Genomic DNA, 18,964 nt, shown 5'->3' with positions numbered 1-18,964 from the left:
CTGAAAGAAAAGAGAGGATAAGACACAATACTCCCCTTACTTTCCCCAAACTCTTGACTGATTTTGCTTCCTAAATTCCTGACACCATCATCTGATTAGTAATCATTTTAACATGAGATCCTGGTTGAAAGGAGATTCCAAATAAATACAATTCCTAATGATGCCAACAGAATGTGCTCTTGGCTTTGACAGGAGTGCTTCTCTTTAATGCTGTTTCATTAAGAAGTTGACATCCTTTTGGAGAAGAGGGAAGTGCTTTGCAAAGGAATGCCAATTCAAACCAGTTCAACTGTTTGTTTCTTCATTCAATACCATACAACCCTGGGAGAAGTTTTTCAAGTTGCCACATTCCCCCCACTCATGGACTTTATAAACCAGTCAAACAGGACTAGGGATTTTTCCCTTGTCAGACATATCTAGGCAAAATTTAGCAGGGCTAATTTGATAAATTTAATTCCTAAGATTTTATGTTAATGAAAACACTCTCTGCATAAGGCCTAGTAATATGTCTCTAGAAACTATAAGAGCTGTCAGTAAAGGCCAGTGTTTTAACATCAGTGTCAGTAATAGTCTGAGAGGGTCAAAATAAAAGTGTAGTTGGGTGTAGTTTAGACCCAACAATTACTAGCTGTATGACTTTGGGCAAGTCACTTAATCTTTGTCTACATTTGTTAATCTATAAAGTGGAATTGAAGGTGACACTGCATAGTAGATTAAGAGCTGGTCAAAGAGTCTATAAGATCTAAGGACCAGTCCTGCCTCTGACATATGCTTGCTGTGTGTAATCCTGGCTTGGCCATCTGAGGACCCTAGGTATCTAAGATTACCACAGGATAGTTCTTACTTTCCTCTGATAGACATAGTTTCCTATACTAATGAAATCATGACTGGTACCAAAAAATAAAGTGAGGATACAGGCTACTTGTCTCTTCATGTGGATAAATGAGATTATACAAAAGCAATTTATAAAACACAAACCTCTATATTGTCAGTATTTATAATAATAAAAAAATAATATAATAAATTAATAAAAATAATAATATTAATAAAAATAAAATAAATAATAAATTAATTAAGAGGTCTAAAATTTGATTTTTTGGCTTATACCTTTGCCAGTTGGTCAGGGTCATCATGATGTATAAAGTGGCCAGGAACATCATCAGATGAAAGACAGAATAACTGTACTGCACTCCATCTTTCTCATTGTCCACAGCTCGCCGTGGCTGTCCATCCTCTACATCTCTAGGGCTATTTGAGGAAGCATCATCCAGTATCACACTGTCACTCCCTGACAGAGTCAGTTTGCTTACCTGACTATTACTGGAAGAACGAATACTGCAAATATATCCAGAAAGAAAAGTCAATAGGGAAACATAACATTTGACTGTTGCCATTACTTAGTAGAATGGAATTTCTCAACTCTATCAATCACTCTAGGATTCATAGTCTACAGTTTGCAGTTGTTGAGAGCCACATACCCAAAACAGGCAGTATACTTCAACATTTACAACTACTGCTAATCCCACTATATTGGAGAAGGGAAATGCAATCCAGTTCCAAAGACCACCACCCTGGTTTGGTGCCCATCCCTCCTGTTTCATTCAAACAAGAAACTTCAGATAACATTCTCTGTTGGCAAAACTTAATTATTATTAACAAGCATATGAAGTTTTGTTGATAATAAAAGAACCAAATATGCTTAGACATACTAGCCTTGCATTTCCCTTTAGCAAGGACAGCTGAGTTTTCACTGTATTATTTTGGAGAAATGGCTCCATTGCCACTAAAAGTGAGATTTAAAAAAACTAAGATGGTGTCCCTACTTCATTCCAAGTATGAGGTTATCTTAACTTAGATAGTTGTATATCTGAGTCAAAATATGGAGACCTGGGTTCTCCTTAGGCCTTTGTCATCTAATCCAAGTCACTTCAATTTCACTTACACAAGTGAGAAAATTGCCATAAGCTCTCCACATTTGTGGTAAGGGTCAAATTAACTGTTTTGTGGAGACACTTTCTAAGTGTGTTCTGTGATCATAAACTCACGTGGAATAAAGGAGGCAGCAGACAAAGATTATCAGTCCAAAATCTGTTTCTAAATAATCAAGCCACCGCCCACTCTGTGACACTGGAGGAGCAATGGTAGAAACTGAGACAGTTGTGTTCCCAGGAGTTAAGGTGGGTACAGTTATCTGTGAGATGATAGCCATTAAGCCTGGGTTACAGGTTCGATCTGAAAGTAGGAGATAACATGTATACAAATGGAGAGTTATAACACACCTTCAATTATCATACAGAATAGTTTATTTTGCAGGTGTTCTATTTCTAGTTTTTATCCAAAGTCAATGATAAAACTCCCAGTTTTCATTTCAACAAATATAGATATTAACTGGTCCTTACCAGTTTCATTAGACATGGCTGACCATGTGAGGTACACAGTATAAGCTGTAATAACTGAGGACTGGAGAAGACCAGATCGAGGCTGATATTCCTGTTTAATGAAGAGGGGAATTTTATAAATATAAATATATATGTATATATAGTTGCTAATATTAATATAGCACTTTTCAACATTTTTTCTACTACGACAGGTTACCTCTCCAAAAAACCTCAGTATATTTTAAAGACAGAGTTTGACTTTTGCACACCCTATCAATTTCTTTATTCAAACATTATCATTTCAAAGGTATAGTATTCTGCTTGAGAGCTTTAAAGATGACAATTTTTGGCTTCACTGAAAATTAATACAGCTCAAAGAGTAAAAAAAAAAAAAAAAGTAAATGTTCTTTGTAAACCTCCCTCCCCAGATTCTGCTTTGACACAAATTATATACCTTTCTCACAGGATTGTTTTGAGGAAAACCCTTTATAAAATGGTATGATTTTATAAAGATGAATTATTATTACATAAATGTGAACTAATAATAATTATGGCATAATTGGGTACCTTAAACCTGTCTTAGATCCTCTACTGTAGGGTTTTAAGTATGCCTCTTTATAATATGGCTTCCATTTATATCATCTTGTAGTAGGATCTTATGTTATTGTCATGAGACGTAAGCATATTATTAAAACACTCTGGTTTTCTAACAAATATTTAGAATAGGTGTTTGATTTAGAATTGGAAGACATGGGTTCTATCCTGGGCTCTGCTACTATGTGCTACTGATATACAACCTTGGTCACATCATTTCACCACTTTTAGTTTTATTTTCCTCTTCTGTAATAATAGATGACTGGCCTAGATATTTAAAATTCTTTCCAGCTCTTATGATTGAAATAAACCCATTAAAATGGCATATAAAGGCAAAATTCAAAATAGTGATTTTTATTTAAATGAAAACTAAATTATCTGTATAACAAATAAGAAAAATGGCAGGTTTTTTTTTTCCTGGAAAGCTCTATTAATATTAAATCGTTTAGGTTTGAATGATGTAAAAGGGATCAGCTATAAAATTTACAGAACCGTAAGAGGTCATGTCCAAATTCTCAATTTTACAGGTGAATAAATTGTGAATAAAACCCAGAGAGGTTAAGTGAGGGGTAGATTTTGGATTGTGGTCCTCTCACTTCACATGTAGTGTTGTTTTCTATGCTGCTTCAGCTAAGAGGGGACAGGGGAGGAGTCTTTACCTTTTTTTGGAGTGTTATGGGATGCTTGGCATCTGGTGAAACCTATTATAGTCTCCTCAAAATATTTTTAAATGCATAATATTGTCATAAGAGTTTCCGAGTCCTCTTACTAGCATTTACTAGTTGAGGTCCTGAGACGTCACTTAAGGATAGACAAGTTCCATAGTTGACTGGAGCCTTTCTTATGAGGTGTCAAAATAAGCTGGAGAGCTTTAGCTAAGAAAAGGATCCAGAACTGAATAAAAGGAATTTATGACACCTGATTTATACTTTCCAAATTCCCAACAAATTATTTAATGATGTATCTATCCAAAATCAAGCTTTGGCTCTTAGTTTTCTTTTGGCATATTAATCTTCCCTCCTCTCAACTGCCCTCTGTAAACTCTCCAAACATAATCATGAAATATAAATCTCACAAATACACTTTGAAATATAATTTTTTTGAGTTTATATCTCTATAGGTCAAATTGTTTCTCCTGTGTTTCTCCTTTCCTCCTACCCTTTGACAAGGGTATATGATCAAAACTTATGGAATTAAAAACTATATAAACTTTCTTGACCTCTGAATGGGACCCAAAGTCTATCAAGGATTTCAGGTCTGTGCTTAAGAATATATTGAGGGCAGCTAGGTGGCGCACTGGCCCTGAAGTCTGGAGGACTTGAGTTCAAATCCAGTCTCAGACGCCTAATAATTGCCTAGCTGTGTGACCTTGGGCAAGTCATATAACTCCACTGCCTTAATAACATTTAAAAAAAAGAATTTAATGAAAACCTTGGTTTTTTCCCCCTAGATCTTTGCATGTGTTGATGGTTCTAACTGGCAGAACTTATTTGCACACCCCATGGATTTTTTTCCCTTAATATAATGTATAATATTACAAAGGAAATCAGATATAGTGAAATATGGCTATCAAAAAAATTTGAAAAACAAAGTTGTGGACCCCAGGTTAAGAACTCCTTATCTAATGTATTACCTAAGGAAGGAATCCCCTCTAACAGCAATTCTGATTTATGGCTATTTAGCCTGCCTAAAATCATCTAGTGATTGGGAACTTGTTTCCAAAGCAGGCCATTTAGAACTATATTGACAAATTTTTATATTTACATAAACCTATAAATCCCAATCCTTTTTCCCATGAGACACAAAACATGATTTTAGAACTTAAAAAGGACCTTAAACAAACATCCAAGTATAACTCTAATTCACAGAGGAGTTAGTCAAGGGAAATTATGAATCTAAGATCAAACAAAGATCTCAGTGTGGCAAGGTTCAGGATCCATGCTTTCTGAAACTTTTATAAAAATTCAATATATTTAAGTCATATAAGATTTTTTAAAATGAACTATTAAGAAAAAGGTTTTTAGAAGGGGAAAAGTAAAACAGAAAAAATATATCAATACCTGAATTTTGGGAAGGATTGAGACAATGGATACCACAATGCAAAAAATCAGATTTAAACTGATGAATAATTTGTTTTCAGTGCAGGCATCACTTTTGGTGTAAAATACATACAAGAGCACCACGCCGATGAAGGACAGGATATAGAAGAAGCTTGTAAATGATAGTAAAACTACAAAACAGGAAATCAATGTTAATTTCTACAATTTGAAGGAGAAACCAACTAGGATTTAGGAAAGGTCTTCTCCTTCTGCATACTTTCCAAGGCATTCTTTCACTTTTACTATAGTCAGTGATCACAAATGAATTTTGTCATAAAAAAAAAGCTACTTTGCCCAAATTCATGTAGTACTTAAACCATATACTAGACGATCGTGTCATTCTGATTTCCTGGGTCAGAAAAGCATTATTTTAACATTTCAGTTGGAATTATTTATTATTACCTGAAGGCAGAGAGAAATAGTTTAAGGCACTGCAATCTCTCCTTAATGGGTTGAGTTTCAATTCCATCTGATAAAGTAGGTATTTCCCTGGTCCCTCCCATTCTTTTTTTTTAAATCATTATTTATTGGCAATTTTTTTCTTTTTAAATTTTGAGTTCCAAATTCTCTTTTCCTTCCCACCCAACAGAGAAGGTAAACAATAAATCAATTATATCTATATTTATATAAATGTATTAGCCATATTTCAGGGGAAAAACAATAATATAAAGTGAAAAATATTTCAATTTGCATTTTTCATCATAAGACATTTGGAATTGTCTTGGATCACTGTATTGCTCAGAGTAGCCAAGTCTTTCAATCATCCTGACATTACTGTTACTGTGACCTCCCAGTTTTTCCTCACTTTCCTTTGCCATATTTTTCTGAGTATCCTGCTCCTCATTTCTTATAACACAGTAGGATTCCATCACAATCATATACCACAACTTGTTCAGCCATTCCTCAGTTGATAAGCATCCCCTTAATTCTCAGTTATTTGCCACCACAAAAAAATCTGCTATAAATATATTTGCATATTTAGATCCTTTTCTTTTTCTTCATTCCCTACTTTAAAAAACTTAGTTCATGTGTTACTTTTTTACATGAAGCCTTCCATGACTCCATCACTCCCTAGCTGAAAGTGATCTCTCCCTAACAATAGTACTCCGCTTAGATTGGTTTTGTATAACTTATTAAACTATTCCTAGTATCATAATTATTTGGATACATTATAAGTGTCTCCTTATTTTAGAATGACCTCTTCAAAAGCAGGGTTCATGTATTATTTCTATCTTTGTATCTCTAGAACTCTTCATATAAGAGCTTAATAACCATCAAAGGAACTAAATTTTCAATAAGAACCCAGGAAGATCCTTTCATTCTCTAGGTAGTATGCTGAGTGGAAATATTAAAAATCCTAAGGCAGGCAGAAAAGGAACCTACATTAATAGCTGACTTCATATCTTGTCCTACATTAAAATATTTCTTTCCATGTGATAGCAGCAGTAGGATTATGGAATTTAAAACTGAAAAGTAAGTGAGAGGTCATTTATTCCAACTCCTTCATTTTAAAGAACAAAAACTGAGGCTAGAGAGTTGAGGCCTTGCTCAAGATTACACAAGTAATAAAAATCTGGAATTTGGACCCAGTTGTTCAAATTCCAAAGCCAGTGTTCTATTTCATATGAGAAAGTGATGACAGTGGGACAAATGGTCATAAATTTGAACCCAACAACTTTAATCTGTGAGCCATTATTCATCTAGAAGGATCAGAGATCTAGAAAAGGCCCTAGGTGTCATGTTAAAACCAGTAATCTGCTCATAGGATATTCCTGAAAAAGGATGCCTCAGTGCTGGGGAATTTACTATTTTGTGAGGTAGTCTAATATGTACTGAACAGTAACCAAAAATGTTTAAGTTCTCTAAAAAAGTTCTCTTTAAAAAAGCTATTATAAATGAAATTAAAATGAGGTCAGGATGTCTGATGCTATTCTCTAACTAGTCTTCTTTTGATGTTTTCCTTCTATCCTCAAGGGATAGAATACTAGGCTATAGCATCCTGATTCCAAATCAGAAATCTGGAATACAATTTCCAGAACCAGATGAACTTTTCAGCAATGCATTAAAGCCTGACACTTCACAAGACAAGGTGAGTAGACTAATTTCCAAACATAGAACAAATGTAGGAAACCTACCTACTGGACAAAAAGTCAAAGCACCTGATTATTTTACCTCACATGAGATGTCTATTCATCCTAATTTAAGCATATATACTTTCTTTCACCAGAAATACAAAAATATATAATCTTAAATTCTTCCTAGATATTGCATAGTCTCTTCCAGTTCTAGTCTTCTATGTTATAAACTTCCTTTCAGCTTTAACATTCTGTGACTATATAGTTGAAATTTGGTTGAACTGAGAATTAAAAAATGTTTCTAATAAACAAACTTTTCATCAATGACTTTTACATATTTGAAACCAATGAGATAATACAGCCTTGTTGAAAACTTATTCTAATAATATCAGTTCAGACACCTACCTGTATACCAGCATTTAGCGTTTCCTTCTTCCATTCGATTAACCCAACGCTCATTCAAAGAGTGGGCAAAATCTACTAACAGTATCAACTGTATAAAGATATATAAGGCGGCCCCACATATTCCAATACCATGCCAGACTACGAATCAAAAGGAAAACAAGTACATAGTTCACATTATAGGTTAAGACAGTACAATCACCTTGATTTCAATTCAGATGAGTACATGGTAAAGAAAATTAGGGAGTTCTTTGTCTCTTTCAGTCCTTGTTTAACCCATAGCAGAAATCCATACACATCATTCAGAGTTTGTTAAAAATTTTTTGTTAAAAATTTCAACAAAAAACTAAAAGCAAAAGTTTTAGCATCCTATGAAACTCATCCATATTACAAGTACTTCCAATAAACATTAAAATATAACAAAGAGAGCAAACAAGCCTGTTTCCACGCAAGTTACCCCAGACATTCATTAATGCTTAGCCTTCAGAATATTACATAAATGGTACACATGGATTACAATGGTATTTTTTTTTATTTTGGAAGTCATACCTGTGCTGAATGGACCCCCAGGAATGTAGAAAGCTGCAACCATGAGACCAACAATGGCAACAATTTTGAAAAACCAGAACCTATTAAGATATAAAAATGTTTCTCTGAAATGTTTTTGTCCTCATGCAAAAAGATTGCTAAAAAGCAGAAATATAGTGCCCAGTTAAATGAAGCAACAAAGAGTCTTATTTCAATTGAATTTTCCATGCTTATTTTTTCATTTTAAATCTGAGAAAGATGACCATAGATCATGTCATTTTGCTGTGTATAAAACTTAAGTTCTAAATTTTTACCAATTTTGCACCTAATCATAAATCTTTGATACTTCAAGGATCTGTGGTTTTATCAGTGTAGGTACATCTTAGTCTCATGCAGATCAGAACCTCTTAGCACCTTACCAAAGTACCTTCATAAATTGCTTTGTAAAAAAAAAAAATTAGTCACATTGTTTGGTGGAAATTTGTCTTAACTAATGACTAGTTCCTTAAAAAAACCTGAAAAATGCTAATAATCTGTTGAATTAGCTTTATACTCCCCCCCCACCCCCAACACTTTAAGAACTAGAAGGACTCTTATAAATTGTTAAGTAAATTATAACCTGACTTCTCAAGGCTTAATTCTCCTTATATGATCTTAGGTAAGTTAATTTTTTTCACTATTGAGTTTCAGTTTCTTCATCCATAAAATGAAAAAAGTTTGTGATCATAAGGATATTAATATTGGAGATAAAATATGTTTAAAAAAACTTTTAAAAGAGTTGTAGAATTCACTATTTACATAAAGCTGCAAGGTGAGTTAACTAATAACTATGAGAAAAAGACGATAAAGCAGATATTATATATTCAAAACAAATGTAAGCACATATTTATGCTTTCTGTATGAAGAATGTTACAAATCAATAGTTTGCTCTCTTATGGAAATAAATTCAAAGACTCAATGCCCACATCACTTGCCTCCTAAGCCAGGAGAAGTAATGGACTAACATCGCTTCTTTTTCTTGTTCACCCTTATACCAGTTTTTTTGTTTACACTCCTTACACCAGTTTTAGGTATTGTTCACTTTCTCTGGTGCTCTACCTCTTAACAATATATAATATGATGAAATTAAACTAGTGTCTAAGGCTTGTTCAAATACTTCCATGGTAGCAAATGTGATGGAAATAGGTAAAGAAGCCTGTGTAGGAGACAGCTACATGGCACAATGGGGTAGCTAGGTGGCAAAACAGATACAGCACTGGTCCTGGCATCAGGAGAACCTGAGCTCAAATTCAGCCTCAGACTCTTAATAATTGCCTAGCTGTGTGATCTTCGGCAAGTCACTTAACCCCACTGCCTTAAATACATTTTTTTTTTAAAAAAAAAGAAGGCTATGTAACTGATTTACTTACATAAACCTATACTTTGGGTCCTATGATAACTTCAAATGGGTGAAGAGAGAGTAGGTAATGCCTTAGCTAGGGTTCACAAGGGATTAACAGTTTGTTTTTCTCAAAGAAAACCATGACATTAGGGAGGAGATGCCATGACAAGCAAACAAACTGGATTTGAATGAGGGAGTGCTGTGCTAAGTCACCAGCCTCACTTTCTCCTCCAGAATCAACTGGGTCCAGTGGCCAGATATGAATCAGGATGACAGGAGATGGCCATGGATGCGGGGCATTCAGTAATAAGTAACTTGCCTAAGGTTACACAGCTAGTAAGGGTCAGAGGGGGACCTCCTGATTCCAAGGCCAATACCCTACCACTGTGCCATTTTAACTGCCTTGCTCACAGGCAGAAACTATGTATACCAAATGCAGATTGGGAATTTGCAAATTAAATCCACCTAGGCAAACTAGAAATTGAGTGGAATCAACATATGTACAATGATATTGTGGACTATAGGTATATGATAACCCATTCCTAGGTTGGAATTTGAGTTAGAGCTTCTATAGATAACATAAGTCAACACACATGTAGAAAAAAGTAAAACCAAACCCTGATGGCTCAGAGGGACATTTAGCTTAGTAATGGCATAATATTAACAGGTCTCTGTTTGGTGCCTGTCTAGTCACTGATTTTTAAATATACTTTTTTTTTTAAGTTTTTGCAAGGCAATGGGGTTAAGTGGCTTGCCCAAGGCCACACGGCTAGGTAATTAAGTGTCTGAGGCTGGATTTGAACTCAGGTACTCCTGACTCCAAGGCCAGTGCTCTATCCACCACGCCACCTAGCCGCCCCTTAAATATACTTTTGATTGTTTTTGTTCCAGGATAACACTATAAAATTCTACAGAAACAGGATTGATATGGGAAAATGTGGGCAGGGAGACAAAGAATACCTGATAAAAATCATCAAGGTATCACACATACCCGTTGTGCACTGCAGCTCTTGGATCTTTACTATTTTTCACTTTTAACATCAGTAGAAAGAATAGAAAGAAAAAGATAGCTAAGGCAAAGTTGATTCGATAGATAGCTTTGTAATCAACCCGGACAGCACAAATGTTATCACTTATATCATCATCAGGCTTGATTTTAAATCCCCCTTCACAGAAATCAGGAATCTAGAAAAAGAAATTCCAATGTTATTGTACAACCCATTTTGAGAAAACACAACCTTATGAAAAACGAAGATTTACAAACTAGAAGAAAGGTAAAGATTACTTAACAAAAGGTTCACCCTAGGATGGGCATCCCTTCTACAATGAAATGAAATTTATTTTATAAAAGTTTGCTTTCCATATAACTTTTTCAGGAATTTTTGTGTAAAGCAAGGTGTGTTTCCACTTTAAGTTGTTATCTAGAGATAATAAAATCGTCCCATTATCTGAGTTCTGGGTATCTCAGACAATAATGAATTTAAAGTCCTTAATTTAGAGTAACAGAGGTAACCCAATTTCTATTTCAGTAAAGAGACTAAATAAATTTCTCTCCTTTTTGCCATCATCATACCACTCGGCTAAAATCTTATATTCCAATAATTTTAACTTTCTCAATCAGAAGTGAAGTCTTTGTTTTTGATAAATCAGTTTAGTGTGGTTTTCTCTCAGCCTATATGACATATCTTCTAACCTTCAAAGTACTAGTCTTGCTTGAAAGGATAAATCTTAAACACATATTGAAACAAGAGTGTTTGGATGACTCTGTCTTTCATTTTGCTTCTCTATGCCATCAGCCAAAGTGTGAATGTTTACTACAACAATCTTTCTTTACCTTTGAAGTAAAATGTGAAAGCTGCATGATGTACCTAAAAACCCATCTTAAAGGGTTTATCTAATCTCACAATCATTAGACCCACATTTCCCAAACTCATTTGGTCAGAGAACATTTTGAGGTTTGAATTGGGTCCATGGATTAAGGGTCTACTGAATGTAAGAAATGCCATTGAGGTTCTAGAAGATCAGGAAACTGTGAGAGAAAAGTAAAGAAAATAACTCATTTTATTCCTCTCACCGCAAGATATCTCATCTATCAAATATAATTTTCTATTTAATATTTTAGAAGGGAAAATACCACTAACAATATTTCTTTATAGAACAGCCAGTTAGAAATATAATTTTGAAAATGCTGAATTAGATCAATCAAAACTTTCTAGGTTGTATACTAAATCTTTCCTAATGAGTAGTTATTTCAAAATTTAAAATGATAATAAATTAGTAAATTACAGTCCAATGTTAATTCCAAATACCTTCTTCAGCCTTGTTTTCACTGTTTCCGTCAACATAATATAAGAAACAACTGTGCCCAAGAGAAGGATAAAGGCGTAGACAAGGCGGGTCAGAGTTGAATTCTTGCAGTTAGGACAGCAACTGCATAACAAACATGATGCACTGCTACATAAGCATGGAATCTGCAATGGAAGCATGAGAAAAGAAAACATTTTCCTTAAATACAGGGAAATACATATGGGAATTCAAAATAGTAAAAGCCCTTTTTGTTACCTATGAAACCTACATTTCCTTAGTTTTTTTGTCACATAAGTTCTATTTTGGTAGGTATGGTCTAACCCAGAGAATAATACAAATCTGTATGAAGACAGTATGGTCATGAAAACACAAGGCAGAAAGCAAATAGTTAAATTCCGTTCCTTTCTATAGTACCTGCATCATGAGCTCAGCTCTGTTATTCTGAAAAAAGTTTTTGTAATATTCCTTGCTATTGTCTGTGAAACAGTCCTGAGAAAAATCCTCCTTTATACCAGACTTTGAGTTGATAACAGCCACCTGTGTTGTCTTTCAGCAGCCACTGGGAAGATCCCACAAGGACAGAGAAAGAGAGGCAGGAGTCTAATACAATAAACAAACTGTTAGCTCATTTCCCAAAATGAGTCTTTACTATCCCTGAATGCCCTAATATAATCCTCTTCACAATGCCTGGGCAAACCCCTACACCTTTCCCAGTATATAAGCCATCCTCTGCACCCCCTTTATCCTAGCTGCTGTTTATCCATTAAGGAGAAAGCCTGCACTCCATAACTGTGCATCTGAGAAATAAAACTTATCTGTCCCTTATCACTGAGTCACATGTCTTCGTGAAATCTTTCACTATTAGAACCTTAGATCATCACCCGTGCCTCAAACTGAATCAACAGGGTTCTCTCTTGTATTAAGAGTAGCAGTAAAAAAAGAGAAGTCTACATTTAGAAGACAGTGGGATATCAAGTAAAAAGACACTAGGTATCAATTCAAAGCTTTGGCTCTCCCATTTACTAGTTGTGTGACCATGGACCATAGTTTCTTTATAAAAACTGGAGCTAACAATATTGAGGAAAGCCTTTTATTAAAGTACTAAAGAAATGTGAGCTATTATCATCTTCTTATGAATTTAAAAGGAAGAAATGCCAACCTCCCTTTACTTGTTTTGCAATGGGACTCCTGGTTACCCAGGGCTGCCAGCAAAATGCTTTACATGGAACAGTCATTTGGGGATTCAATAATGCCCACACCCAGATTCATCCAATGACCATCAGGGCTCTGTAGGGTCTTACTAGTTGGTCCAAGACTGATGATGAACATTCCAGAAATATGATACAACATGAATCACATATGTTTATCTCAAAAATATAAACTCAATTGTTTCAAGGCATGAGCTTATGGAACCACATTCCAGGATTGTGTTCATTAGATGACTAAACAGAGATGTATGAGTCTCTGGTCTCTAATATCCAGTTTGACTTTCAGGATATGACAGCAGCTGCATAGCCTTCATTGCCTATACATCATATCTGCTCTGGGATGTTATCTCTAGGGACATATTAACCATCACTCAAGCCAACAGACTAAAACTGTTTATAACCACAGAGCTCAAAAAGGTATTAATGTGTGTCATGATTGAAATTAAAGGTAACTGATACAAAGTTCTGAACATTTTCAATTTTTTAGCAGGTCATGAATTTGGCAATAAATAGGGTCTCAGACTTTTCATCAATAGCTAAGACCCCAAGGCAGGGCTTACACATCGTTTTTATAGACAAAAGAAAGACCATCCATTGTAACAGGTAGCATCATAAATGAGGAAAGAGGTATTGAGACTATCTTGCTGCTGACTGATTGCATCTATCTGCAAAGTTAGTAAATGGTACATAAATACCAAGCTAGACTTCTTTGCAGGAAAGAAATAAAGGATTTAAAAGACAACTAGTAGGAAAGAGATAACAGATTTCCTTGACATAAGGATAGACCACTGATTTCAATGAAAAACTGAATTTAAACTTAACTTAGACAATACATAATTTATAGAAAAGTTGAACTCCTAAGTGTAACTCAAAAAATAATAAAATGTGACTTAAGCAGTTGAAAAAAAATTTTGTTGGTGGTGGTTGATGGATTTGAAAATTAAAGCTGAGAAACAAAATTCCAAGTGTGATTAATTTTATTAGTTGGGCTAACATTAACCAATTAATTATCCTCCTACAGTTTGGAGAAGTACAAGACAACAAAGAATAGATGGAAAACAAATATGATTTTGTTACTAAGTCTAAAGTATCCTAAGTAGCAAAAACAATATGATTGACTGGACATTTGGGGCAAGCAATAACTGCTTCTTCCTTACTGGTTTCAGGGAAGGTTGATTGTTAAGACAGTTATTCTGCTTAGTTAGTTGAACAGATATAACAGACTTCTTGGCACCCACCTACTTCTAAGTAGGAAAACTGAACCTCCCTTAATTATACTTTGGTGTGCAAGGCTGTATAAATATAATGCATTTCTTTGAGTTAAAGTAATTTATAAGACAGTTTCAGAGAGGGGAAAACAACTTTTTTGGATTCATACATTTCTAAACTCAGAGACAAGAAACATGGTTCACACAATTACAGAACAGATTCAAATATAAAACAATTAATTAAGAAAAAGTCATTTGAATTTCTCAGTGGCAATACAATCAATTATAACATCAATTTGATTTTCTCACATGCCCTAAACAAAGTTTGGAAATGTCTCTTTCCTCCCCTCTCTTCATTGAAATATGTTAATTCTCAATAAAGACTATTTTCTTGCTTTACTGTGTGTGTGCCTAGGAAGTTGTGTGGCTGTCAGTCAGAAACTTCACCCCTTCAATATAACATAATTAGAATTATCTCAAAACAAATACATTCCATTGAGAAAGTAATATTCTGAAAAATATATTTTTTTGCCACAGCAACTCAAGGTAGTTATTTATAAAACAATAGAAATGTCTTTCTGGTCCCTACTCATATCAGGAACTAATCAGTAACCTAAATTACCTAACCTTAGTCCTGACCCTAATAAGTGGTCACAAAAAAAATATAAATCCTAGCATTTTGCAGATTAAGGCAATAGTACCAGTTAGTTTATTCCATATGCAATCTGAACTTAATAGAAAGAATTGTTTTGGGGCAGCTAGGTAATCTGGCCTCAGACAGTAATTTCTTAGCTGTGAGACCTTGGGCAAATCATTAACCCCATTGCAAGCCCCCCCCTCAAAAAAAAAAAAAGAAAGAGTAGTTTTGAAGTTAAGAGACCTGGGGCCTATATATATATATATATATATATATATATATATATATATATATGTATAAGGTTTCTACCATTACCTTATATATGTGACTTTAATCTAGGTCACAATTGCCTTCTAGTCAAATGAAGTTTCTCTCCATCTCTAAAATTCCGTAATTTTTTTTGTTGTTTACTTATTCTGTACAATTCTTACAATAACTTTCTACTTTGTGGTATATATTTCTGATGAGTAAAGGACCTTGGTCTGATTGACACAAACCCTGTAGTAACTTGATAATTTGATGTATTCCCATAAAAAAACAGTATATAATTTTAGACCACAATGCATAGCCTACAATTTTATTCTAATGTCAACCAAAGGGGAATGATTTCCTCTCTAAATTGGCACTGCTGCTTCCCTCATACTGGAATAAGTAACAAATGTTGATGACAAATACAAGACCCTTGAAACTGATCTGTAAATCATGACTTACTGTCTTTGACTCTTTCCATAAAATTTTTTCATAAAGTAGGAATAATCACAGTAGCCAATATTTACATAATACTTTAAAATTTGCAAAGTACTTTACAAATCTCACAATTACAAGGCTATTATTTGGCAAAAAATAAGTTTGAGGTCATGAAAAATGAGTTTTCTAGAGAGAAATGTTTGGTGACTGATGATTTGTGGATCTCTTAATAAATCTTTTAATATCATAATTTTACAGCAACTTAAAAATAAATCACCCAACTTGGCATTCTAAAGCAAAATCCAGTTTAAATAGCTTAGTTTTAACTGATAAATAAAAATATTGAATGACTAAAACTTCAAATATGTTATTTTAAGCTGCTATTATTAGTTCTTTTGACTGACAGGATTCTAGAAGTTAACATAGGATTTATATTTAGAATCAAAAAAAAATCACAAAAATCACAAAAAAATTTAGAATTGGACAAGACTGTAAAGATCATCTAATCTATCATTAATCTTTCATCTAATTTACCTCAGGATAAGAAGGAGATTATCTAAAACAACATAGCAAATTAGTGGCTGAAACACAACAAGAAATGGAAGTCTCCTGATTGTTAATCCAAAGTTCTTTGCACTGTGTATTAAGCATCCCTCAAATTAGAAGTTCAAAACCAAACTTTTATATTATACTGTACCACTGGCAAGTGTATATAAAATCCCAAATATTAAAATGGCACGAAGTAGTAAGTCTCTATCTTTCAACTTCAGAAATTGATCATAGTCACTCAAATTGCTTGGCAATGAAAATAGTTGAAATCATTCTTTCAGCTACGGTTTTTTAAAGTCTCAAATCTGGCCATGAGCTAAGGGACAGGATTGGTTTGTTGAGCAGTAGGAAAATAAGAATAATTTCCAAATAGTCCAAGGTTTAGCTTTGATGAGAAATGTCATTTGAAATGATGAGATTCAACTGAGATCAGTGTATACCATGGAAACAATGTAAAGACTAACAGAATGCCTTCTGTGGGGGGTGGGGGAGGGAAGCAAGGATGGGGGAAAAATTGTAAAACTCAAAATAAATAAAATCTTAAAAAAAAAAGGAATGATGAGAAATGTCATTAGAAATGATGGCCAATCTGATTCCAATCTTCCAATTAAGGCAAATTCTTCCCCTGAACCAGTAATGTTTCTCACCAAAGGTATTACCTATAGCCCCTAAAGATACCATCCCTGAATAATTACCTTCGGGATTTGGATAAAAACAATGGAGTTGGAAGAAAAAATTTTAAGGTCATTTCATCCAACCAGTTTTTCTGTTTTTTTTGCTTTCGCTTTACAAAAGAGGAATAGGTCCAAAATGTTCAAAACTCAGTAACCTGGTGACAAGAATCCAGTTTTCCTGAACTATAGGCAAGAGTCTATTCAAGATGCCTCCTCTTTGTGACACTAGCTGTGCAACCTTGGACGAGTCACTTAACCCTGACTGCCTCACATCCAGGGCCATCTCATAAACATTCCATCTCCTGCTTGTGCCTTCATATTGACTGTCTCCCACGGCTGTTACCTCAAATCCCCCATTCCCTTCTCACCTTTATATCTCTTAGAAACCCTAGTTTCCTTCAAGATGTGCCTACCTTCAAACTATTTTTATCTGTTGGGTGTTTTCTCTACTCCCAGATAGAATGTAAAACCCCTCAGAGTGCAAGGACTCTTGACTTTTGTCTCCAAATACACCCTTGTAGTCTTTAAGGGGTAAGTGCTTAGTAGTTTTTATTAAGTCAATACAATTGATATAAATATGGAGCCTTCATCAACAATCTTTAGCCAGGGTAAAGGAAAACAGGATGGAGAGATCTGGGCTGAGAACAAAATCGGTAGCCACAGTGACTCCGGGACTATTACAAATCCCAAACAGACACACAGAGCAAGTCAAAGTCAACTCAGATCAATCAAAAAAATCTTCATCCGCAGAGCATAAAGCCTCTGCTACATTCTGTAGAAGATGCAAAGACAGAAACCACCCATATCTTGAATACCTATATTTTACAAATATGAAAATTCTGGTCCAAGGGGGGGGGGTTACCACGGCAACAATATTTGTCAGCATTTACTCTTGCCAGGCAGCTGTGCCACTAAAGGCAGGTGCCAGGACTAGCCCGGCCGCCCCACTGCTGCCAGCTCCTCGGAGGCATCACAGAGCTAGTAAAAGCTTTAGGCTCCGAGGTGGTGGCTCCCTTTGACTTAGCGATGGGCATAACCCCGGTGGCTGGACTCAGTTATTCTAAGGGAGGGATGCTGCGGGCTCGTCTCTTTTTGGCATGCAGAACTGCGGATCACTGCTGTCTTTCCCAGCTCGTTCCTGCCGCTTCTCTCCCTTTTCTTTTTTTTTTAGGTTTTTTTTTCAAGACAAAGGCCACACAGCTAGGGAATTATTAAGAGTCTGAGGCCGGATTTGAACCCGGGTCCTCCTGACTCCAGGGCCGGTGCTTGGTCCCCTGTGCCACCCAGCCGCCCTCTCCCTTTTCTTTAACGCAGATCCGGGGGCAGATAAAGGCGGGCCGGGGTGCAGCCGGTCCCGGGGGCGCCCGCCGGCTCCTTCCCTTTTCTCCCCCCGCGGCAGACACAAACCACTGGGAAGCTCGGCCCCCGCCCCGCCCCCCAGGGCCAGAGGAGGCCCCTGGCTCCAGCTGCCCGGCCCGGCCGGGGCGGGGGCGTCCGCCGGGGTCGCGGGATGCCCCCCGCCGTGCCACTCACCCAGCTGGCCACGGAAAAGACGCCCAGCACGGCCCCCATGGCGGCGGCGGGCTAGCGCGGACTCCGGCGCCGGCGGGGGCCGCTCCGCGACTGCCTCCGCCTCCCCCTCCGCCTCCGAGTCTGCGGGCGGCGCTTCCGCCGGACGGAAGCCGCGATCCGCCCCTCTCCCGACGTGCATCCTACGTCACCGCGTCGCCCCGCCTGCCGCCTCCCCCGCCGGAGCGCCGAAAGCGCGGGGGCCGCCCATTGGCCGAGGCGGGAGGCGGGCCTAGAGGAGCCGCCGTGGGGCGGAGCTAGCTGTCCGGGGGCGGGGTCACGGGGGGGGCGCTGTGCACGCGCGCTCCCTTCCAGGCCCACCACCCCCGCGAGCTTAGCGGCCCTCTCTGCCTGCCTGTTGCCCAAGGGCAGCGCGTTATAGCCACACGCTGGACAGAGCCCTCCCCGCGGGACGTGCCCAGAACCCGCCAGCGCCCTCCCCGCAATGAGCTGGTGGGTGGCAGCCCCGAGCTAGACGCAGCCTCGCTCCCCAGAGCCCGCCGCCGGCGGCACAATGCCGGCTGTGCCACGTCAACCTCGTCCTCCCTTAGGGTGGGCCGGGCCGGGCCGGGCCCCTGGAGGGATTCACCGCAGTGCCACCGGCCTTCAAGTGGCTGGAGTTGGCGGGGAGCCTGGCACTGAGATGCGGCCTGTCTGCAAGTGACAGT

At 37.0% G+C, this 18,964-nt stretch overlaps 1 protein-coding gene across 1 annotated transcript in view; it reads right to left on the bottom strand.

The window, feature by feature from the left end:
• SERINC3 (serine incorporator 3) overlaps window positions 1–18,635 on the bottom strand; it is a 35,598-nt gene extending 16,963 nt beyond the window's left edge. The window contains exons 1-9 of the mRNA XM_074210130.1: window positions 18,261–18,635; window positions 11,767–11,928; window positions 10,449–10,642; window positions 8,098–8,177; window positions 7,552–7,689; window positions 5,033–5,202; window positions 2,400–2,490; window positions 2,046–2,232; window positions 1,108–1,335 (exon numbers count right to left, since the gene is read on the bottom strand). Coding sequence (XP_074066231.1) covers window positions 1,108–1,335; window positions 2,046–2,232; window positions 2,400–2,490; window positions 5,033–5,202; window positions 7,552–7,689; window positions 8,098–8,177; window positions 10,449–10,642; window positions 11,767–11,928; window positions 18,261–18,299 — 1,289 coding nt within the window. The 5' untranslated portion in view covers window positions 18,300–18,635. The remainder of the gene's footprint in view (window positions 1–1,107; window positions 1,336–2,045; window positions 2,233–2,399; window positions 2,491–5,032; window positions 5,203–7,551; window positions 7,690–8,097; window positions 8,178–10,448; window positions 10,643–11,766; window positions 11,929–18,260) is intronic.
• Window positions 18,636–18,964: the final 329 nt, after the last annotated feature.

Source organism: Macrotis lagotis, chromosome 1 (genome assembly GCF_037893015.1).
Source record: "Macrotis lagotis isolate mMagLag1 chromosome 1, bilby.v1.9.chrom.fasta, whole genome shotgun sequence".
Lineage (NCBI taxonomy): Eukaryota > Metazoa > Chordata > Mammalia > Peramelemorphia > Peramelidae > Macrotis > Macrotis lagotis.
This window is presented reverse-complemented; position numbering and strand designations above follow the sequence as displayed.